The sequence below is a fragment of the Phaenicophaeus curvirostris genome, chromosome 1 (assembly GCF_032191515.1).
Source record: "Phaenicophaeus curvirostris isolate KB17595 chromosome 1, BPBGC_Pcur_1.0, whole genome shotgun sequence".
In the NCBI taxonomy this organism is placed as follows: Eukaryota; Metazoa; Chordata; class Aves; order Cuculiformes; family Cuculidae; genus Phaenicophaeus; species Phaenicophaeus curvirostris.
Genome location: NC_091392.1, coordinates 44623597 through 44647075, shown reverse-complemented (window position 1 = coordinate 44647075; position 23479 = coordinate 44623597). Strand labels below are relative to the sequence as shown.

Genomic DNA, 23479 nt, shown 5'->3' with positions numbered 1-23479 from the left:
GGCTCTGCTTTCCTCTCGCACCTGAAAGCAGCGAATGGCCATTGCTCCTGGGGCTGGGGTGTGATGTGGACCTGGATGGAGGCATCAGAAGAGACTTTGCCTGCTGTATCGCTGCTCCTGCGGTGCTGCAGAGGGCCTGCTGGCTCTCCTCACCCACTGCTGGGGCTTGGCACTGCGACAGGCAGGCTTTTCCAACCTGAATATTTTAACTCGCCTCTCAGTCATGAGGTGGGAGGTTGCTGGCATCCCCAGGACCTCATCTGCCTCAGTGTTGTGGAGGAGAAGACCCTGGTGCCTTGCCTGCTCCTGGTATACACAGGGCCCAACAGATTATGCTGCCAGAGCTGGGGAAGGTGCACAAGTGGCACAGAAAGCACTGAGACCCAGGAGGGGCACAGGCATTTTAGGGTCTCACATCCACCCAACTGGTCATGTGCCCTAGGAGAGAAGGGGAATGAGGTCTCCTGCCCATGCACAAGCCCTTTACTTTCAATGCCACTCCTTTAAGACATCACTTAATATGACAGATTAATTAGTTAATGTTTGTAAAGTACTTTGAACATGCAAAGTACTGTACAAATGCTGAGCGTTGCCATTAATTATTATGGCACGGAGGTTGGCCTTTTCTGAGCAGCATTCCCCATGCCTAATTTCAGGCCAGTGCTGTTTCCCGGTCTCTCCCTCTCTGCTCCAGGCAAGGCATTGCATGGGAAGTAGGGCTATGTCTCCCCAGTGCCTCCCTGGCATGGAGGGGATGAGGGAGCACCCTCTTGTCCCCAGCTTTGCAGCGGGCCAGGGTTGGCAACATCGCAGGGGGGACGGAGAAGATGCTGGGGAGTCTCTCCAGCTCATCCCACCCAGGCCTGAATGAGGGCACCCAGCATGGTTGGCAGCTTCAGAGCCAGGCAAAAGGATGAGGAGGGGGTGAGAAGGTTTGGGGGTTGGTGAGCTAGATAAGGGAGGAGGCTGGCTGCATCCAAGACATGCACGCGGTGGGGCTGGGAGCTCTCCTGCGTCCCTTGAAGCTGGAGCCTGGCCTGCTTTGCTGCCTCTCCCCTCCTCCTGCCCTCTTTCTCGGCGAGGCTGCTCCTGGGAAGGGTCCCTGGAGGAGGCGCAGAAATGGGGCAGCGGGTGCCCCCAATTACCTTGGTGATGAAGTGTCCCGCCGGCTGGCCCGCAAAAGGCACGTGCTGACAGGCACACCAGGGAGTCACAGAATGGGTGCGAGGTGGTACCAGGGGCCAAAAGGAAAAGGGTGAGCTGGAGGGAAACAGGCTTGAGGGGAAGCCGAGGAAGAGGGGACCCACAGGTGCTAGCTGGGGGATCTGGATGCTGATCACTGGTATTGACCTGTGCAAGGTGCAGTGGGTGGCAGGGAGGACTGTGGTGCTGTTGTTGCACCATTGGTGTCCACTGGAACCCCTGGAGCTGGGGGTGCCTTCACCCCACTGCCCCTCTGCTGCTGCTGAATTAACTCCACTGGTCCTACCTGCCCATTCAGCTTGTGGTCTTCCTTGCCCACCATGGGTCAGACATGGGCCACACATTGCAGGGTCTTTGTCACTCAAAAGTGACAAAGACTTTCCCCTGCCACCCCTCTGAACCAGTGGTGACAGAGTCTGGTGGGGGGTACTGGTACCCCTGTCCTGCCCATGTCACCCATTTCTGGGCCCACTGCTCTGGTTGTAAGTAACCCCCAGCTCCAGGCTCTGACGCTGAGCATTCCCACCAGGCAGCCACTGCCAACCCAGCTACTGAGGAAGTCACCGGAGATCCTGAGTGTCTAAACAAAACCCCCAAACTGCATTTGCCCCACTTTGTTTTCTCTTTCCTTTTTGAGCCCTTGAGCCTGTGCACATTCTGAGGTCACTGGTGGCTTTTGGCTTAACGCCATGAGAACGGCTGTTGTTGGTGGGAGATGGGCCCCCCCGCCTTGTGCTGGGGACCATTCTGGGAGGAACAGGACAGGAGGGTCAGTGCTGGGGAATAAACAGGGGCTGGAGAAGATGTTTCAGAGGGCAACAGGGAGAAAACAGCACAGATGACTTGAGTTTACCTGTGCTTACTTCAGAAAAAGTTGTGCAAACCCATCTCCTCATGCCTCTTCCTCTCCCCTCGTGTCACAAAGACTGGCGTGAGGGGATCAGTTGAAGCCAGGCCAGCCGATGAAGAGACAAAGCTGTCCACAATAACTGACTTTTGCTGAGTTTCCAGGTGCTCCTCTGGCACAGTGGGACAATAAATCCCCCCTCAATAAATCCACATAAACGAGGACCAAGTTACAAAAAAAAAATCTTTATTTCATGTACCAGGATTTTTTTTTTGTCATTTTCTCTTTTTAAAATTTTTTTTCTTTTTAACAGTCTGAAAAAAACCACGAAATAAAGAAAATGGAGGTTGGTTTCTTGTACTGGTTTGAGCTGGACATGAGCAATACCCTTGGAAAAATGCTGCCTCCCACGCATGCTCTCCTGCATGCTCCCATGTGCTCCCATTCCTGCCTGGCCCAGGGACATGCTTGGCCCTGTGAATGCTCCCCAGCTCCACATGACATCAGGCATACAAGAGTGGCTTGGGATGGAAACCCCAACCGCACCCTCCCTCTCCATCGAGGTCTGGGAAAGCGGCTTTAATTTACTCCTTGCGGGGCATGGCAGGGCCGGGGGATGTCCCTGTAAATTTCTTTTAAGGTCTTGTGGGACACAGGAGGGTTTGGACACGCAGCCAAGCCGCTCACATCCTCCTCTTGCCCTGTGGTGCCATTTTTGGGGGTGACCTCCTCCCACTGCTGCCCCCCACTCTGCTCTGGAGAAGGGAAGGGGGGTTAAAGCAGGGAGTGGGGCGAGCACAGGGAGGATCAGGCTGCTTTTAAGCAGAAACCCCACTGGGACCCAAAGCAGGGGACCGTGCAGCTTCTAAAACTGGAGCAGCAGGAATGGGAACGGAAGAAAAGTCTGAAAGTGGGTCTGAGCTGCCGAAGGGCTCAGCAGTGCCATCCTGCCTGGGGTACTGCCGCTTTCAGGGAGCAGCCCCAAAAGGGTCCCTGCCTGTGCCCCAGGCTGGCTGGCAGCTCACGGGGTGTCACAGAGGGTCCCCATGTGCCCCTGCTACCACCTCTCCTCCCACTGGCATCTGCAGCAGCCATTGTGGGGAGAATTAGGTTAAAAGCAGTTCCTGGCACCTCCGCATGGCAAGGAGAGAGGAGGCTGTGGCCAGGCCAGGGGTCAAGCTCACCTCGCTGCTACAGAGGAGAAAGCAGCACACCAGGAACCCCCGGAGACAGGGAACGAGGACAGAACCCAACAGGCGTGGAGATACCTGATGGCTTCGCACCTCTCCCTGCTGGCATGGCTGCTGGGAGTCGGGGGGCTCCGTGGGATGGGGGCTGAGGAGGTGAAGACAGGCTGCCTGTGCCCAGGAGGCACAGGAGCAATTTTAGAGGGTGGCTGAGTGGGCTTTGCCGTGACCCCACGTGGCTGCAGCCCCACTGGAGGGACCTAAGGGGGATTCAGGCAGATTTGGGGAACACACGGCCGTACTGGGGAGCCTCTGGAGCATTCACAGGACAGCACGCGTGTGCCTGGGCAGGCATGTGCGAGCAGGGGCACGCGTGTGCACAAGTGCTGCCCCCCCCACCTCCCCTTGCAACGCTGCCCTGGGCTTCGACCCCCCATGTCCCCCCCCTCCCAGCAGCAGCAGCACCCTGAAGGGATGGGAGCCCTGGTTCCCCTCCACCAGCCCCCCACCCTCTGCCTGCGCGTCCCACCCCGCTCCCCACTCTCTTTTCCTTCTTTATTTTTTTCACAGTTTAAAGCTGGAGAAAACAAAAATGAAAAGAAAAAAATACTATCTGTTTTTCTTGCAAGTAAATCCACTTATTATATTTACATTTATTTATAGCTGTTGTTTTATTAAAAAAATCGCCACTTTTTTTTTAAGAAACCTTTTTTTTGTCCTTTTTTTTTTTTGTCTCTGTGTGTGTGTCTTTATTTACTGTGTCTATTCGATTTTTGCACTGTCACCGTTAATCCCAGGGTCTCCAGGGCCAAGGAAGCAGGGGACACCCCTCCCTGGGACACTGCAGAGGGGTGACTCGGTATCAGCTCCTGTGCTCCCTGGGGACAGGAGTCACTCTCAACCCCTATAGTCCCGCAGGGGATAAGCGGATCCCCATGGATCCTTGGAGAATGGAGCAGATTCCAACAGAGCCTGGGGAACGGAGTGGGTCATGGTTGACCCTGACATGCCAGGATCCTCTGTAGTTGGCCCAAGGACACCAAAGTCGCTGCTGTCCAAGCCCCCATCCCCTGTCCCCAGAGGAGCCTGTGCTGGGTTAAAGGTAAGTGGGAAACAAACTGTAAAATTAAAGAATAAATCCTCCCAAAATCCAAAGAGCTGCCTCCTCCTCGCACTTGCTTTATTATCGTTTGTTATTTCTTGGTTCCCTTTTCTTTTTTTTAAAGTCTGTTTTTATTAAATGTTAAAATAATGGTACATGGGAAATCATGCATTTTCTTTTAAATTTATTTCTATTTTTTAAATCTCTCTTGGTTTTAAAGTTTTTCTTTTTTTTCCTTTTTTCTTTTTCTTTTTTTTTAAGAATTTTTTTCACTGTTGTCTCTTTCCTTGCATTTCCTTTTTGTTTGTTTGTTTGTTCACTCACTTGTTTGTTTGCTTATCTGCTTGTTCGTTGGTTGTTTTTTTGTTGTTGTTTTTTTTTGTTTGTTTGTTTTGTTGATTTTTTTTGTGGATTTTTTTTTTTTTTTTTGCGTTGGGAAGGTCCCCACCCCTTCATGGGGTGCTTCTACCTCCTCCTTCCCACCCCACTGCTGCCCCCTGCTCCCTTCCACCCTCCCCACCCCACAGCCCACCCTGTCTCCTCCTGCCCACTCCTGCCCCATTTTCAGCTCCTGGTGACGGCTTCATACCGGGGTGGTCCGGCGGTTGGCTGTGTTGGTGTGGATAGAGTCCTTGTTCTCTTTCTGGATACAGTTGTGAACCTGGAGGAAACTGTTATCCCTGTCGGAGTTGTAGGTGGCGGTGGGGGTAGTGGTTGCCTTCAGCGGGTCCCTGGTCAGGGTGTACATCGAGATCTCTGTTGATGGGAGGGTGTTGAACCCTTTGATCCCGACGGGAGAGGCATCCCTGGAGTGTGAAGGCTCAGTGGAGCGGGAGCTAGAGCGGCTGCGTCTCTGATAGCGGTACCGGTAGCTGGGGATGCGGGTGATGGCGGAGGACTGGAGGTAGTCCGTGGCACGAGCGTTGGCACGCAGCTGTTTGTGCCGGTCTATGAACATGTGAACAGCCAGCACTCCCACCATCTCGGCTATAATGAAGGACAGGGCCCCAAAGTAGAAGGACCAGCCATAGGAGTAGCTGTTCTTCTTGGAGTCACTCTTGGAGGGGTCTCCAGCGTTGGCTGATATGTATACAATGATGCCAATTATATTACTCAGACCTGCCAAGCAGCCGGTGGGAGAGAGAGAAGGAGATGTCAGGAGGGCTGAGCATGGCAGTGGGGGCTGTGGGGTTGAGCCCCTACCCCCAGGAAGTGGGGACAGGAGAGCCCCCAGTCACCCATCCCCTCCCAGTGTGCAACTTCCCTGGGGAAACCCAGGCAAGACCCTCCTCAAGGTCCTGACACATCCCTGGACCACACTCATTGCTGGTCTCTGTGTGGTGCCAGACATACGGAAACCCTCTTCCTCCAACAGCTTCAAAGCAGCAGGAAAGCCCCTGCCTACAGGGTGCTGCTACCTGGTGAGCAGGCAGGGTGAAGTGGGTTCCTTGGGGGACTGCTTTCACCCCGAATAAGACTCATCAGGGTTAGGAAACATCTACACAATGATGCTTCCATGGGGTGCCCCATCTGGTCAATCCCTCTACAGCCCAGACCCCATCTCCAGGGCATTACACCCCATGCATCCCTTTACCTGCAGACACGAAGAAGATGCCGGCACTAAGGATGATGTTGTGTCGGGTTTTGTAGAACTCGCTGGCTGCAATGCAGAGTCCACCCATGAAAAGCAGAATCACACTCAGGATCGGGAAAATACTAGAGGCTCTAACAGCCCCTGCGGAGGAGAGAGGGAGACAGGCAGAAAGAACAGTGCAGGTGTGAGAGAGAGGAAAAAGGGGCATGGAAATAGCACCGGGGTGAGGGGATAGGGGGACACGAGCACATTTTGTGGGTGGGGTGAAGAGGAGAGGCAGGGAGAAACGTGGTACCAGGGCAAAGTAATTCAAGGAGGAGGATTAAAGGTAGCAGGGGACGGAAGGAGGGAAGAGAGAAACAATGTGTGTCAGAAACAGAGTGGTCCCAAGCTGTTCTTCTGTGCCCCGGCCACTGACACTGCTGCAAAGCCGGCAGCCTGGCATGGGGAGGCAAAGGGGCTGCGGGGCTGGTAGCTGAGCTGGGAGCCTGCCTGTGCTGCCCGTTTCCCCTCAGGCTCTCTTTTCCTCCACTTTTGGGAGGACTATGGGCTGGAGGGGGAGCCACAGCACCATCCGGCTTCTCCTCCTGTAGGGCACTGCTGCTCAAGCCTGCTTTTCAAAAAGCAGCAACCCAAATGCTTCCTGCAGAGCTGCTGAATCTCAAATCCTACTGAAAGGGCACAAGCATCTCAAGGAGAGATTTGTGGTGTTTTAGGTCTGGGAGGGAGCTCCTAGTGCCATGCACTGTTCTGCCGCTGCAGTGAGGTCTGAGAAGTGAAACTCCCAGCCCTACATGCCAAAATGCAAGGCTTATCCTACTGATTAAATGACTGGGCTCCTTCCAGAGGGCAGTGATGGGTTCAGATGTGCCAGCTCCCACACACGCACACTCTCCATCGGTCGATATAGTAAGAGCTCAGCCAGCAGAGGGCAATGGCAGAGGTGCACGTATATGCTCTATGCTCATGCAAAACATAACCCAAAGCTTCTGGAGGGAGGCTCGTATTCACGCATAGGAAAACCAGCACTGTGTATGTGCACACTCATGCACACATGCATGCACGCACACGCTGCTCGGGTACCAATGGTCTGCCTGACTTTGTGTTGCCAATATTCGTATTTTTAACTAGGAAGGCCTTCCCTCCTCTTTTTTTTTCCTGCCTCCTCAGAAAATAAGCTGTTAAAGTGTGAAATGAAGCCTTACTTGATAAAGAAAGATATCAGATGAGCTAGTGCAATTCTGCTTGTGGAGCAAAGATCTGGAAGGGGAGATGAAAGCTAATTCCTCCTTGCCCACAAGAATGAACCCTACTGAAGCAATCACAGAACTTCTTCCTAAGTGAGCAGAGCCTGTGCTTCAAAGACCCTGTTGTCATCAGGGTCTTACCAGGCACATGCAATCGGCTCTTTGAGAAGGAGTCCTAGCCCACTGCCTCTGCATGGGGAATGCAAAAGGCAGGGAGAAACCTCACTTGCTTGCTTTCCAGTTCTGCCTGGCTGTGTTTCAGGGAACAGGATGGTGATAATAACCATCTTAATAGCTTCTGGAAAGCAAGGCAGGATTTGACAATGTGAAGCTTAAATGACAGTAAGCAAACATCAAGCAGACATCTGCGATTTAGGGGGTTTCTAGAGGGATGCTCTGTCAGTCCCGCTGCCTGGTCCTGACCACACTGGTTTTATCTGGATCTTAATTCTGAAATTCGTATCTGTTGGGACAACACAAAGTTGCCAGCTGACGCAGGGAGCTGTGGGCATTATGTGACGAGGGAGGACAGCAGTCTCGCTCAGCCCTTGTCTTCTGCCCCTCAGGAGGACCATGCAAGGAAAAGAGGGGCAGAATATAATCTGGTCTTCCTGGATCTAAAGCCTTTGACCTAAAGGGTCACAATGGTGTTTGGAAGCTTCCTTGTATCGTCTGCCTACATTTTAGCTCAAGTGTCTCCTAGCAAAGAAACATGAGGATGCTTCTGTGTCCTCTCTGACAGCAGGCATTCGATTTCAAGAAGCCTAAGACACTTTATATAGATGGCTGCCAGAAATAAAACCCTTCTAGCCAGACCATGGACACTGCCCCACAACTGTCCTGGTCCCCTGAATGAGGGAATCACCTAGTCTACTACTAATAAACTATTTCCTGGCTGTTCTTACTGGCACCGCCAGGCGTTGCCCATGCAGAGGGACTCAGGTTTGGCAGAAGTCCTGGGAAGAATCTGTTCAGTGGGGTCCCTCTCCAGTCAGGCCTAAACCAGCAGAAATCCCACTTCCCTCAGGATTGACCCAAGTAGTCCTTTATTGACTTGCCAAATCCCTCTTTGAACCTGATTCTTTCTTAAAAAGGGCTTTACCCTGGGGACACCATTAGATCCTGATGTTAGGCCAATTTTTGTCTTCAGATCTTGTTCCCTCTGAGGGAACAGACCTGTCCTTCTTGAAATGTTCATCCCCTTCCCCCAACAATTCTTTCTGCAGTGTAGCTGATGCAAGCAGCTTCCTCTCTCCCAAACAACTCCGCAAGAACTGGTTTGCCCTCAGAGGGAGCCTGCACAGTAGCTGTGCCAAAATGGATCAAACCCCAGTCTTCAGCAGTGCCTTTGGGGTGGCCACACAGCGATTAAGGGATCGATGCTGCAGAAAGGTATCTGAAAGAAGCAATCTCCCTGGGTTATTTGCAATTTACAGTGGATGAAGAACTGTTTGAGAAACCAAGAGGAAGCAGCATAAGATCTGCCTCTTTTCACATACAAATGAGCTTCAAAGAGCCTAAATTATCTCTCTCATCTCTGCCGCAGGGCTGGGTCTCCACATCTGGCTTGGAGCATGCCCAGATGACGAGTAATTCTGAAAGACTCCTGGCCTTTGGAGGCCTCTGATGCTTAACCTTGGGAGGTCAAAAGCTCTTACCTCATTTTTCTGAAGGGAGAAGATCTCTTCTTACCATGTCAAAATGCATTGGGCTTGTGGAGGGAGGGCAAGATAGCAAGGTGGGGACCTTAGAGGAGGAGTGATCACTATTCAGCTGTGATAAAAGAGGAGCGAGCTCTTGGTTCTGGGACGTGTGGAAATGCTCACTTACGATCAGAGGGCAACACATGATGTGGATCTTCTCTGCTGGCTGGGTTGCTGTCCCATGCACAAAGAGGTGTGAGCTTTGCCCGCACATCCCAGGCTGGACTTGGAGCTCAGGTTGTTTCCTTAGGGAGATGCTGTGTGCCTGGGGTACAGCACCTCTCCTGGGAGCTCTGGGTGAGCACCAGGTCCTTTCTTCAAAGGGCTCTGACTGTTCCTACTTCTGTTTCTCATTCCCATCACTAAATCACTAAACCCAGCAAAGATCAGATCTGCAGCCTCTGTAGGCAAGTGGAGTTTGGGGAGGGCTGAAGACAGAAATAGGTGCTCATCATACACAGCCCAGCGACTTTCTTAAATCTAATGCAAACTGAATATAAATTTCACCTGCTTTAGGAGGACACACACACTCATACACACTCACACTGCCCCAGCTTGCCCCCAGTCCTGACCTTATGCCCACTTATCAAATCTCTAACAGTTTTGAATTAAGCCCTGGGGTTTATATTGTAATTAATTGCTGTCAATAAAAAATACCACCATTTGTTCACTGGTATGGTTGGACTTGATGATCCCAAAAGTCTTTTCCAACCTAGGGATTCTATGATTCTAAGTTCGAAACTTGCACTGTTTTATGGGCAGGACCACAGGGAGGTGAGACTGGAGCCGTTTTTTGTGGGGTGGCGAGGCTGTGGGGTTGCTTCCTCTGGCCTGCTGAGCCTCACGGGTCCCAGTGTCTCCACCACCCTACCTTCAGAAAGCAAAAAGCACCCGACGCTAGCACCTATGAGCTGTTGCGAGGAGAAGAGCCTGCAGACTTACGGAGGAAATATTCTGCTGTATCGGCTTCATAATCTGCATCCTCAGGGAAGTGATCGATTTGCTTACACAGACCTTTAAAATTCCCTAGGAACAAGAGAAAAAAAAAGAACAAATGAGAACACCACAACCTGCCTTGCAGGAGCAACTGCCCTCTGTGTTGCTTTTGATGCCCGCCCTGCTTTCTTTCCAGGCAGCACACCGGCTAGTGTACGGATGCCCATTAAACACCCAGGTATTTCTCCTCACAAGCTCACACAGGTATCTCCCTCTTATCGGTGCAGGAACACAGGATTCAGCCTGACAACCACCTAACTCAGCACTCCTCACTCCACAATGGAGAGTAACAGAGGCTCTGGCTGGCAGGTATGACTCCTGCCACAGACAGACAGGAGAATGCTGCCCATCTGCGGAGGAGGTGTGATAAGAAGAGGAGTCAGAGACTGGGTTGGGCTGTGAAACACAGGATCAGGACCTATTCCCTTAACATCAACCAGTGTAACTGTGGGTGTTTGTGTGTTTATGGAAAAGTCCACTTTCCACTCATGTTTCACCCGGTATGACCTTGGAGGATTCCAGCAGTGCTGCATGTGTCTGGGTGACCAGGTTTGGGTGGAAAAGCATTTGTTTCTCTCAGCTGTGAATTCACTGCCTGTTCATCTTAGGAACAGGATACATCCCGTTGTTCTGGTGCAGTATGAGAAGAACAACAGCTCCTAATCTGCTTTCTCTGTATGGCTGCTTGGGTTTGCATACTTTTATCAAGCCTCCTCTTGTATCCTCACACAAGCTAAGGCTGCAAGAAGTTTGGTGCCAGCATGTGGATGCAGCTCAGCAGCAAAACACCCTTTGCGCTGGGGGAGCAAAGTCTTCCACCAGAAGTGAAGGAGGCTAAGCTGGTCACCCTCAGTTTTGTCAGGCTGCTTTACGTACAGGGCCTCCTGCCAGCTTTAGTCATGGAGCACTCTCTTTCACACACACCACAACTGCAAAAGCCATCCCAGCAGGAGGCCAGAGACATCTTCCCAGTCTTTCATCATCTGGGATGTCTACCAGACTCTTATTTTCATCATTCACGTCAATCTGCTCTTGAAATCAGGAATACCACTTCAGAGAGGGAATCCTCAAGCCATCATCATGGCCACTGGTTGACGAGTATCTCCAAGGATCGAGTTGTTCATGCTCATACAGAGGTGACCATGTAGAAAGCAACTACCTCCCTCAAACTTTTTCTCCTGCTTTCTTACATTTCCTGCTGGACTCTTGCAATGTCTGGCCACCAACACAGAATTGATGGGCATAATCTGTCCAGAAAGGAGGAATGAGGTGTCCACATGAGGTGTGTGGCTGGGTATGGTGATCCCATGGGTCCATCTCCAGAGAGATTAGCTACCAAAGGGGCTCAGGCTGACTGAGCCCTCAGCAGGGGAGTTTGCAGCCTGAATCTAGAGTGACAAGTGCTGTGGCAACCTGGGAAAGCCATTTGCCACCCTGACCCTGAGCCCAACCATGGGATCTGCTGGGGGTGCAGAGCAAGGGCCAATGAAGCTACCACATGTGCGGCTGTTGCCTGCAGGATGGGTTGCTTGTGAGGAGCCCAGTGCTCCTCCAGGTCAATGCTTCCCAGGCTGAGACCTGCAGGGACCATATCAAGTCTCTGAGTCACATCTTGGAAGGTTTATTCCAGATGGATTCTAATGATCTTTTGGGTATTTGGGGACAGCTGGAAGAAGGACCAAGCTCAAAGGACTTTCCCCTGAGTTTCCTCGCAAGACCAGGCCTTGCTGAACCAGGGTTTGGGGTGCTTTGGGCGACAGCACTGAGCAAATAGCTGTAGGAGGCAGGTAGGTGGGTTCCTTTAGGTTAAGCCCCAACCTCAACTCCTTCTGCATCCAGTCAGCTCATGGCTGATGCTTCTGAGATACCAGTTGCCTTTAACTACTAGTTCAAAGAGCTTCCATGAAGAGGCTAGACACAGCAGAGAGGAGTGTGTGTGTGTGTGAACGTAAGAGGTAAGTAATAGGAGAACAAAGTAGGAACAAAGCCTCTCCAGGTACCTCTGAAGTGTTATTCCTACATTGAAACTGTGGGTTATGAAAGGAAGTTATTAATCACCCATCTTCAATCCAGTTACCTTATTCAAGAAGTGTCTGCTTCTTAGCCATGGCTCTTCTGGAAGGCAAGCTTCATAGCCAAGCAAATTCCCTTGTCACACTCCTACCCTCATACTTGTCCACTGTGAGAAAGGCAGACACAGGACGAAGCGGGTCCTTTCCCTTGCTTGCCCCGACTGCCTGAGGCCACCTGCCCATGACAGACAGTAGCTCATCAGCCTGGTCCTTTGGCTATGGTCACTGCTGTGCAGTGCTCTCTGAGACACCAAGGATGTCTCCAGCCTTTGATTTCAGCTTCTTGCCCAGCAGATCTTGAGCACTGAGTGCATCCTGCCTCTACATGCTAGGGGAGCAGGCAAAGCCTGCCTGCACCTGTAAGGCTCCCAGCACAAAGTCAGAGCCCTCCAGCTAGAATCAGCCAGAGCCCCATCTGGGCGCGTAGGGAAGGAGACCCTCTCACTCTGTGCCATCCTTTCCTTTCTTTCTTTTTTTCTCCCTCTCCCCTGCTCTGTTTCTTGCTGTATTTCAGCCTGTTTAATTCCTATGTGATGAATCAAACCGCTTGGGAAAGGTGCTGCATCTTGAGCAGGGTATCTTTTATATGGACTTCTGTGAGATAGCTAGTTAGAGGTTCAGCCACTTAGGCAGGGTGAGGGGACATGCAGGCTCTTTGAAAATCTTCTCCTGGTGCTCGATGTCCAAAAGCTCTTGCTGATGTGGCTCAGCAGGGTACTTGGCCCTTGGACTTGGTGGCCAGCCGTGGCTTGCTTAAAGTGCTATGGCACTGAGGAGCTGCCCTTCACTGCAGGCTGACACACAGCACCAGGCTCATCCCCCTCCCTGGCTCAACCCTGCTGGTGTTCATGAGGGCAGGGTGGGCAGCACTGGTCCCACTTTAGCTTCTGCTTTGCCTATGCTCAGCACAGAGGGCTGTGATTCTTGATGCTGACTATTTGCCTGTTACCACACCCTCTCTTCCAGTGCCTCCTCTGGGCGATGGATGGGGAAGGGATGCAGAATTTAGGTCATTAATGCGGTAACTGAGAATATAAGAGAACAAGATTTAGTTTTCACTCTGCCACAGGCATGCTTTTAAAACCACTTCTTCTCTCTGCCTTAGAGTCCCACCCTCTAAAACGGGGGTGACAGCCTCTTCTGCCTCGTGCCATACGGGCAGGTGTTAAAGAGGGCATGGTGTGGGTGCTCTGGTGCCATTAGCTATGCAAGCACACAATAGGTGAGGAATGGATGGCAGTGGTTCAGAAGCCATCCTGGTGCAGGAAAGGCCTCGATGTCACTTCTTGCGCTAAGGTCACTCGGCAATCCTCTTGCAGACATCTGTGGCCTGCTGAGATGCTGCAGCAGCCTCTCAGGCACCTGTGCTGGTGGAAGTGCTGCAGCCACATGCAGGGAGGGGGATGGAGCAGCTCAGCAGTGCTGCCGAGGTCTGACACAACAGCCTCTTCCTGTGCCACACGTGCAGTTTGCGGAGCCAGGGAGGGAAGAGCCATACGCCACCCTATCATTAATACACTTGAATTCCCGAGCAAGAGCAAACTATTATTTGGAAGCGTATGTAGGGCTCTGAGACCCCCTCAAGGGAGTAAGAGCGTTGTCTCCTACGTACTTGTGTCCCTTTGCCCTTTCCATTCTTCCTGACTTAAGCTATTTCATGCTGTGAACCCTGAAACAGGCAGGTGTTGAGTGATATTGATTCTTCTGCTCACCTCCCTGAGAAACTTAAGCTATACGGTTCTCCCTCCTCTGCAGCTCTTCCAGTACGGCTCAGGGTCTTCCCTCATCATCTTTCTTGTGCTCACCCACTAGATCTTCCCCCTGTTTCTCAGTCTCTTTCATTTATTTCAGCTTCCTCACTCTCCCTGATGTATCAGCGTGGGCATCCTTCAAGCAGCTTGCTTTGGGATGTGCAGGCTCCAAAGGAGGAGAGGAGGAACACTGACTTATATTGGGACAGAAAAGCTGGGGGGATGCTTGCATCTGTGGAAAAATCACACAGCAGCCCCCAAGTCCCCTGGATATTACTGGAAGTACTTAGATGAGATCCTCACTGTTTGCTTGCTGCCTGCCCAAGCTTTGGAAAATGCAGTCTGGAGGAGCCAGGACTGGTGCAACAGGAAGCCCCCCAGTTCCTAGACCAGGACAGAAGTTGTCCAGCTGGGGTATTAAGAGCAGAAACAACCTGCCGTGCTGCCAAAAGGGACTGAATGTCTAAGAGGCATGAAAATCAACATTAACTGCACGTTCATCCCTCAGAGAGACCTCCTCCAATGCCGCTGGGTCATCGTTTGGGTACATGCTGTCTATCCAGGACAGCTGGCAGCCACCAGCTCTGCTGCAGCGAGAGTCAGACTGAGTTACCCCCGACGAGAACCTGGCTTGGTATTGTTGGTGATACGGTTTATTTTTGTGCCGCTTTGTGCAGCCCTGTCATCTCTTGCAGAAGTCTAGCTTGCCTGCAGAGTGCAATCCATCACAAAATAGTAGCTTCCAAAGAATGAAAAGCTACTCCCTTCCTGCATGGTAGGAACACTTTTAAATGGTCAGGACCGTACATCTGAAAACTGGGAGCCAGAGGCAGAGGAAAAGACATCCAAAAGGAGAGAAGCAGACAAAGAAGGATGAGAACAAAAAGACCTGTTTTCCCAGAATGATTTGTGATATTTCCATTTATGGAAAAAAGCAATCCACTGAAAGCTTTCCTTCAGTCTCACTCTCTAATTTAGCAGAGGTTTTGGCATGATGACTTCTAGAGAAATAAATAAAGTGGGCTGGATATATATATGTTGTCTCCAAAAGCTCAAAAAGATGGCTTGGTGTTGGCCAAGGATTTAGTATCTCTTTCCACCACACACTTGCTGTATCATTATAAACAAGTTGCTTAACTCCCCTCTTCCTTCACTGATGGTATTTCCCTGCCTCAGGGAAACGGTCTGAGGATATTTATATTAAAAATACAGGAGTGATCAGACACTGGATCATTTGGGTCAGATAATTCTCCCCACCTTCCAGTTCAAACAAATTAGTCTACTATTTGCTATCTACCCATAAAACAAATGTGAGAAACAGTGCAGGAAGGGTGGGTGGTCAGGCACAAATATTTCTTTTTGCTCCAGGACCCCATTTCTGAGCAGTGGTGAAGTGGGGCTCAGAGCCAGCCTCTGGAATGGGAAGACAAATTCCACAGCTATGTGGCAAATTGTTGGTCTGTCTTTTTCACACGTATTGGCAAAGGACTTCCAAAGTAGGAGAGGATGCCTGCTGTCCCTGTCAAAAAATGACACTAGTGACACTGAGTTGTTAATGCCCAACATGACATGACTTCAAAAGGAAGAAGTGAGGTTTCATGAAGCGCCAAGGGAGGCGCAGGAAAAGCCCTTTGAAGGCATTTTGATTGCTCTCTACCCTTCCAGCAATGAAGCACTCGAGAACACTCATTGTTTTGGGGGGATTTGGAGCTCATGAAGGGCTCAGTGACAGGGAGCACAGATACTGCTCATGGGCATCTGCTTTTACCCACCTGTGCTGACGTGCTCAGAAGAAAGGCTGGCCTTTCGAAAGTGCTCATTGTCCCTCTTGGGGAATCTTTCCACAGATAGCACCTTACAAAAATTAGGCCATATTTTCAAGTCCCTCAGTACACACTTTAAGTGTAGGGTTATACCAGCAAATGTAGCTGCTGGGCCACAAGGGCTGGTCTTTTGAGGGGCTGAGCAGGTGCTGTTTTAGCAGCTCTGCACAGTAACAGGGGATGTGCTGCTGGTGGCAATACTTTTTGACTCAGGTAGATAATTTTAAGACCAAGGAGTCCACAGCTCTCCCTAGGGTCAGAGGAACTTCCCAGTGCAAGGTGAAGCCCAGTGAGACAGCAAATGGTGCCTGCGGGCGTGAGCCTGGGACAACAGAGATCCCATGGGAACAAAAGACCATCTAGATATCTCACCATCTTCCCGTCCAAATGCAATGCACCTGCTTTAATGCGGTCTTCTTCGCCACAAACGTGCAGCAGTGCGCATGTTTAAAAACCCAGATAATACCCCAGCAACATGACCAGTGTGTTGCGTACATAATTCTCTCCCTAGGGAGATGATAGAAGAATAAACCACATGTGGCTGTTATCAAGCCCCATCACTTAATGTACCACTGGAAATCATTCAGATATTGTGGTGAAGAAGTCTGTAAAAGAACTGATGTAAAATAGAAATTGATCTTACAGTTATGAAAGAATATCCCCCCTGCCTACAAGGTACAACCACTACACCAGCTCTCCTCACCTTCTTATTAATAATCATAATTACAGCTTTTGCCAGGGATTAGTTGATACAGGGAGTTTACTGCAGTAAAAATGGTACAAACACTGTCTTACAGATCATTGCTGCCTTGATGAGCATGAAGGAAGTGGTATATCACAATGCATTAGGAATGACTACAGTAATAAAAAGTCCTGAGATGATCCAGTTCTGGGGAGATGAGTTTAGTCAGGAGATGATTAATAAAAAAAAATAGCAGATATAGATTGGCAGGGAGAAAGAAGTGGGAGAAGCCAGTATGGGGTAACATGGTGAAGGGGATAATGAGGTGAAAGGAGAGAGGTAGAGTGAACACCAATCGTGCACTGGGGAGAGAAGTCCCATCCAAGCCAATCCCACGTTCTGCCTTTTTCAGCCTTTACTCCTCGCTTGCTCTCTGCAGCCCTCCCTGACAGTCACCCCGTGAAAGAGAAGGGGCTGATGACAGAAAAAGACACCACATGTGCTGCTGGAGGTGGCTTTGGTTCCCCCCATAGAGCCTTGGCAGTGTGGGAGTGCAGAAGAGCCCCATCACTTCCTGGCATTACCCGCATGGTTCCCCTGCAGCGCTCCGCCTGCCTGGCGCTGCAGCTGCGGCGGAGAGCAGGGATTGCGCTGCATTACAGCCGGACCCTGCGCTTGCTCTCAGCCTTGAACTGCTTTGCATTTTTTCCTTGGAGGCGGCAGAACTCCTCTCCTTCCCACCCTGCTCCGTAACGCTGCTGCATGCTGTTAAGTAGCCGATAGACTCTGCCTCAGAGCTAGCTATAGCTATTCCTTGTATGTGGGTGGAGATGCAGCGGAAGCAAAACCTATTATTAAGATTATATGAAGATTTCCATTTATAAACACTCTCTTTTTACAGGGTTGTAACTTTTAAAAATATCCTCACTGTGGCTTGAATTTTCCCATGCTTTTTCACAGGCAGAGAGTGAGACTGGCTGGGAAAATTGGACAAAGGCTCTTGAACGCATTTTGATGCAAAACCAAATCCAGCACATTGAAGCTTTATAAGCTGAAACATTGCGGGTGGCTGGTTTTCAGGGATTGCTAGACATCTGTCCAAGTTACAAATGAAAAACCTTAACACAGCAATAATGAAAATTATTTTTAAAAAAATCCTTTTTGCGTATGTCCAGCACAAACATCTCCCCCGGTAAACAATTGCCTCTGTTTTCTAGACTTTACCAGAGGCAAACCTGAGATGAATTTCTTCTGAAAATGGTACTAAACACAAAAATGTATTAGGCTCATCTAAATAATCTAAAGCTGTGGATAACTTTGCTCCTTCTAATATTCTCTTTCTCACATTTCCATGCTGTGCTGGCATTCTGGAATTGAAAATAGTCTTATGCATACATATACAACAACTGCGTGCTATGATTTTGCGTATATATCAAAGAAATAATTTGCTTTTTCTAACTTATCTTTTCCTATGGGACTCAGTGAATGTGAAAGCATTGACAATATCTCTAATTCCTCAGTAGAGCAGTTAGAAGCTATTTATACAGTTGTTAGAGTGGTAGGAGAAATAGAAGAACTTTCAGGTGCATGAACCCAGTTGCAGAGTTTTCAAAGTATTTTGGCATATACTATTGCCTTTGCCTTGTGAGAAGAGGCAGAAATGAGCTAGGAACCAGAAAAGAAATGGAAGCAAGGGTTTATAAATAGTTGTGCTCAGATGCTGTAGCATGATATTGGGATTTAAACTGTAGGAGCACAACTTAAGTGCTGGAGCTACTTAAGTGCTGGGTGGAGGATGGAAAACTGATGGCAAAAGTCGATCAAGACATGGAAAGAAGTCCAAGCAAAACAGAAAGGGCAAGTGAAAGAAATCAAGATATTACAGAGGATTAAAACAAAAAATCTGGCAATTTGTAGCAAGAACATTTGTGTGTGTGTGTGTAACGAGTCAAATGTGACACTACAACTGTGAGCCGAGTGACTGGAAGGGTGATGCAATTATCTGCAGTGAGAGAGAAATGATGTGCATAAGGTGTGGGAGGAGAGGAGGTGCTTCACAGCTACCACAGGCAATCCCAACCCATGTCTGCACATCCAGATGTCAGAGAAAGGGAGATACTAATCTAAGCCTGGAGGGAAAGGGGTGCATGGGATGAAAAGAGTATTTAAGAGCTGTTGCTTCTCTTTTCTCCTTTTTTTTCCTATCCCTGCAAAAATAGTGTAACTAGGACAGGTTTTGCATATAGGTTTTCAACATCAAACTCTTAGAAATCAGAACATGTAAACAACATCCTAACTAGATGAAGACATAGTGACTAAACCATCTCAAACTTGACCTCAAAGACCCAGAGCTCAGCTGGCCTAGTCTGTCAGAATCAGGCAGAGGAAATCCACATGCCTGAAAATTTTTATTTCAGCTCATTCTATGTGGTTGCATTTTTCTCTTAAAATGTAACTGCATTGCTGATTTGTGAGCATGCATCAGAGGACAGATCCAGGCTCACTTGGTACAATAAGTCATGTTTTAGGTCAGTGATAAGGTGGTTGGAAGTTACCATGCACAACCATGGATTTACCTGGCAAGAAAAGAGAGAAAACCAGCCTTCGTTACACTGTGAAAAGTGGCCTGTGCTGTCTGGGACACAGCCATGAACTAAACAGACGTGGGTTGAGCCTGTATGTTGAGCCCGTACGTGGTTCAGACATGGGTTGAGCCCGTACCCCAGTGGGAATTTGGGCTTGGCTATTCCTAGACTCCAGATCTTGAATATTGTAATTGTAATGCTATGTTCACAAAGCTTTTTGAATGCAATTTCCTTAGTAATTTCTTAAATTACAGAGGAGGAGAAAAGGCAATTGAAATCTTTCATCTCCAACTCCACACTGCATTTGTCTCTGACATATCCAGCCAGATCTATAGGGAGACAGTGTCCTTAGTTAAACTGGTGTAAATCTAGTGTGACTCTGAGCTGCTACTTCAGCAGATATGGGCACAACTGAGAGAGGAATTAGGCTCGCAGCTGGTAATTAGCTTACGAAGTATGTGGTGTGCTTTAGGGTCCTTCAGAATGCAAAACGCTATATAGAAATTATTATTAGTTATTAATAATAAAAATACCCAAGAACCCCAGGGAAATAATCCAAAGAATAGAGCAAGTCAATGGCAGAGGCAGCTTTCAATCCATCCTCCCTCTTCTGCGCCTTTTAATTTTTCCTCCCCCTTCTTCTCTAAGGCTTAGACACGTGGAGGAAGGGAGAGACCCCCATCACATGTGTTTAGCAATTTGGCAGTCTCAGCAAGTCTCCTGTGTTCTCCCACACAACATCATCAGCCTGCAGCAGGAACTGTCAAATCTGTAACATAACTGACAGCCAGCAGTAGAAATTTTGGGGAATAGGAAGGCGTGGGAATAGCAAGGCGTGGGAATTCCTCAGCTTTCTTCCCATGGGAAAAGTGCAACCCCGACCTGGTGGTCCTCGGGGTCTTTCACCTCAGTGCCCTCCCTGCCAGTTGGGAAATGGCTGGGCAGGTAGGCACCGCTTGCTTTCTTTAATCATCTCTGGGTGAGAACTGGGGATCCGGCCACGGTCGCCCCAGTTGGAGTGAGTGGCTCCGCCGGGCATGCACAACCTGATTTGGCTATTCCAGCCTAGCAGATGAGTGTGAAGTTTATTCTAGGCGAGGAAATGGAATGAGGGAAGGGCTGGGTTTTCTCTAGCACTTTTCATACCCCAGGGAACCCAAAGCCCTTCATGCAACACTGAGAAAGATCCCCCAGCGTGGTGGCTCCGCAGACAAGCATGGCAGCCATTACGCGCTCACTGAGCTTGCACACACTTGCCCTCAGAGAGTGGAAGCGGCTTTACACAGGCAGGGAATATTGGTTATTCCTTACTCTCTTCAGCAAGCATGCTGGGATTTTTTGCTGTCCCTTCAGGCAGCCCCACCAGAGGTGGCCAGGAGGGAACTCAGTGTAGGATTTCCTTGGCAGAGAGCCCTGCTGACTGCAGTGCTTCGGGTTGAGCTGCAATACGCAAGGCCGTGCACTCGTGGAGCTTTTCTGCTCTGTGCCCTTTATGCCCTGAGATGCACCACCTACAACCAGAAAATGAAAGCACTGAGGAAGAGATCAGGACTTTCTAATTCTGCATTTCCCTCTAGCAGCTGCTGCGTCTCGCCCTGCAGCTCTGGTGTTTTGGGAGAAGCCCAGCCCAGAGCAGCTCCTCGGCCAGACCAGGGCTGCCCAGCACCCTGGTCCGGGGAGCACCCTGGGATGAGGGCAGTGTGAGTATACCAGACTCATTTGGGATGCTCACTCATGGTAAATCCATTCCAGAGCTCACAAAATGATCCAAAGCACCCCAAATGCTCCTAAAGCAATAAGGAACAAGAAACTGTAGGGAAGACGGGGCAGGAAGGAGTGGAGGGCTGACCTGATGTACAGCAAACTCCTTTTAACAGCAGTGGGGAGGAAACCACTAGTCTCTCCAGCTACCCTAGAAAGGCGAGCTCTCTGCCTTGGCAATGCCTCCAGTGTGGGGACAGTCCCCGCTACAGCCCCTTTCCAATCAGCCTCAACACCGAATCCAAACGTGGCTTGTTTATTGCATTTTCCAGCTATGCTGGGATTTGGGATGTGAAGAGTTGCATAGTTTGTATGTATAGGTTCTAAATAATTTTAGGTTCACGCTTTCCTGGGATTATTTTGGTGCAATCACTGGACAGATATCTGGAGTCAAAATTGGATGGGTCTGTGAAAGCTGTAGGAAAGCAGTGCTCTCTGTACTAAAAGAGCCAGGACGCAGAGTTTGCTTTGTTACACATGAAACAAACATCATGCTATTTTCGACTTGGGTCGCAGGAGTTCAGAAAGTGTTGGTAAACACAGCCTACATCCCATAGGGCTGAGCAGGGTAGCTGGCCCATGTTAAGTCTGATCAAATTGCATTAGCACAGCTACGCTGCGGCTCTCAGTGTCTCCAGACAAGCTGCTGCTGTTCCAACTTGCTGCTTTACTCATAATCCACATCAAACATTGGGTGTTAAAGTAGATATTGCATAGATTTGATTTTAGGTCCCTTTTTATGCAGCTGAAAGAAAAACAAATGCCAAGCCTTACCAGTGGTGTTAGCTTTTAGAGGCTGTTATTAGAACATTAATAATTTTATTATTGTTATTTCCACTGGATTGCAGGTACCCCAGTGATTTACAAGGAAACAAAGTGACTTGGCCCTTTTCTGAAGCACTTACAACAAAAGTTAGACTTAAGCACAGCACTGGGCTTATTTAACAAGCAAACAATGCCAGCAGGGTGTGTGGAAGAGGGAGGTTTATAGCTGCACAGGATCATGAGACATTTGTGGTTCTCTGTATTTGTGTATCCTGTTATTTTATGCTGGCTTTTAAAAAGAAACACACAGAGGGGAGAAGAGTGCTAAATTCAGGGATAATGCCCACAAGAAAGGTGAGCAGCGGTGAGTGAGGGAAGGATGATTTGGAAGGGGGAGGTTGAAGGGGAGGCTGTGAATGAGGAGCATGAAACTACCTGTGGCATAGCCAGAGAAGGCATATGGGGCAGTGGGTACTGCTGCTCAGTCATAATAACCCCCTTGAAGCTTGACTGCAAGCCATGCTGCTGCACCGATATTGTTTCATCCATTGAGCATGCTAATTTATTACAGAAGAGTCTGTAGGTGTGAGCTATGTGCTAGAGCTAATCTCTGAAGCGTTTTCAGCTGTTCTACACATAACATTACTCTTGCATCCTGGGGAGGAGGCTATTCGTAATTGGATAAAATTTACTTACAAGACCAGACTAGGGAATATTATTTCTAGTGTGCTCTGGTCCAGTTACACTCAGTTAGAAACCTGAAAGGCTGTTTCAGGGTTTTGAATCATGTCCAAGCCCAGGTACCAAGCAACATTCTGTGACCAGGATTGTATTACCTGGAAATATGCCCATCAGAGCTTCTTACACCAAATCGTACCTCCCTGCCTACCACCTCCACAGGGTAATGTAAGTCCTAGAACTGAAACTTCCCTGCTTTAATGCCCATAAACCAAGAACTTGTCTCCTAAAGACTGCCAAACCCCAAACTCCTTCCAGATTTGCCCACTTTTCCTTGAAAAAACTACCAGTTCTCCACTGGAATCACTGATCGGAAATCCCCGCCCCTTCCTTAGTTTCTAATTTACTGCTATAGCTACAGCAGTCTATGAAGCAACATCAAATGCTGTGCTACACCTTTAGATCTTAACCTCATTATCTTACCTTTGCACTGGAGTTACCAGTCAGGAAATGTGCCAAGATCAAAGAACAGCAGCAACTCGGTCTCACTGTGTGTTTGTCTCTCCATGAGTAAATCCATTTTTTTAAATTTTTTTTCCTGCCAGTGCTACAGCCACAGCAGAAAGTCTTTCTCTCTTGAAATTATTCAGAGTTTTTCAATGAAAATTTCTCAGAGGGATACAGAGATTTTGACCTGATCACTTGCATCCCAGGTGAATAAGATGAATACCTGAACTATTGGCTTACTGACAACTCCAGTGCACCTACTTCATAGTTTAGGTCTAAAAAAAAGCCTTTTAAAACCATCTTTGTACTACTCTAATGTAGAATAGGAAGCTTTATGATTTCAGAGTTTTGTGAGACAGGAAAATAGCTATCCATGTTTTTCCAGCATGGTCTCTGCATATCTACCTGTCTTCGTGTTAGCTACCACGCACCTTACTTAGCATATATTTGCATCTTCCCTGGGTCCTGCTGGGACAGCTGTGGCTGCTTGAAGGCACAGCTGTTGCTCAGGGACTGCTTGTCCATTTAACTCTACCCACAGATGCCACGTCTCAGTCTATCAGTCTGTCTCTCCAAAACCAGCCTCTGAGATACATTGTGCGCCAAGACTTTGTCCTCTTGGCCCTCTTGTTCAGGACAGTCTTAGAAGGCTGTGGCCTTGGTTTTGTCAAGCCAACATTAGAGTCATGTCAACCTCAAACATGAAATTCAGTCTATGCATTAATCTCTGCTCCAAACTGTCTCGCCTGGAGCCACTTCTAGTGAACACCAAAATGAGTTTTGGCCAAGATAAACCCAAAACCATGCAGGTTTTCCCCTTGGTCCCTCTGTGACAAATGCCTTGTGTAAATGCCTCTTCAGGGCTGCCCCCCATTCCTACTGAAGGGCTCCTCTTTTCCTGTAGTGCACTTCATCGTGTGCTGCAGAGCAGAGGTGGTTAATATATCACAGCAAGAATGAATGACTCTGCCTAACC

At 49.2% G+C, this 23479-nt stretch overlaps 1 protein-coding gene across 2 annotated transcripts in view; it reads right to left on the bottom strand.

Annotated features, from left to right (window-relative positions):
- Window positions 1-4871: 4871 nt before the first annotated feature.
- The window catches only part of CACNG2 (calcium voltage-gated channel auxiliary subunit gamma 2), a 52775-nt gene continuing 34167 nt past the window's right edge, over window positions 4872-23479 (bottom strand). For both annotated transcript variants that reach the window (XM_069856910.1, XM_069856902.1), the window contains 3 exons: window positions 9826-9909; window positions 5934-6074; window positions 4872-5458 (listed from right to left, as the gene is read on the bottom strand). In XM_069856910.1, the coding sequence (XP_069713011.1) occupies window positions 4923-5458; window positions 5934-6074; window positions 9826-9909 (761 nt within the window). In that variant the 3' untranslated portion in view covers window positions 4872-4922. The remainder of the gene's footprint in view (window positions 5459-5933; window positions 6075-9825; window positions 9910-23479) is intronic.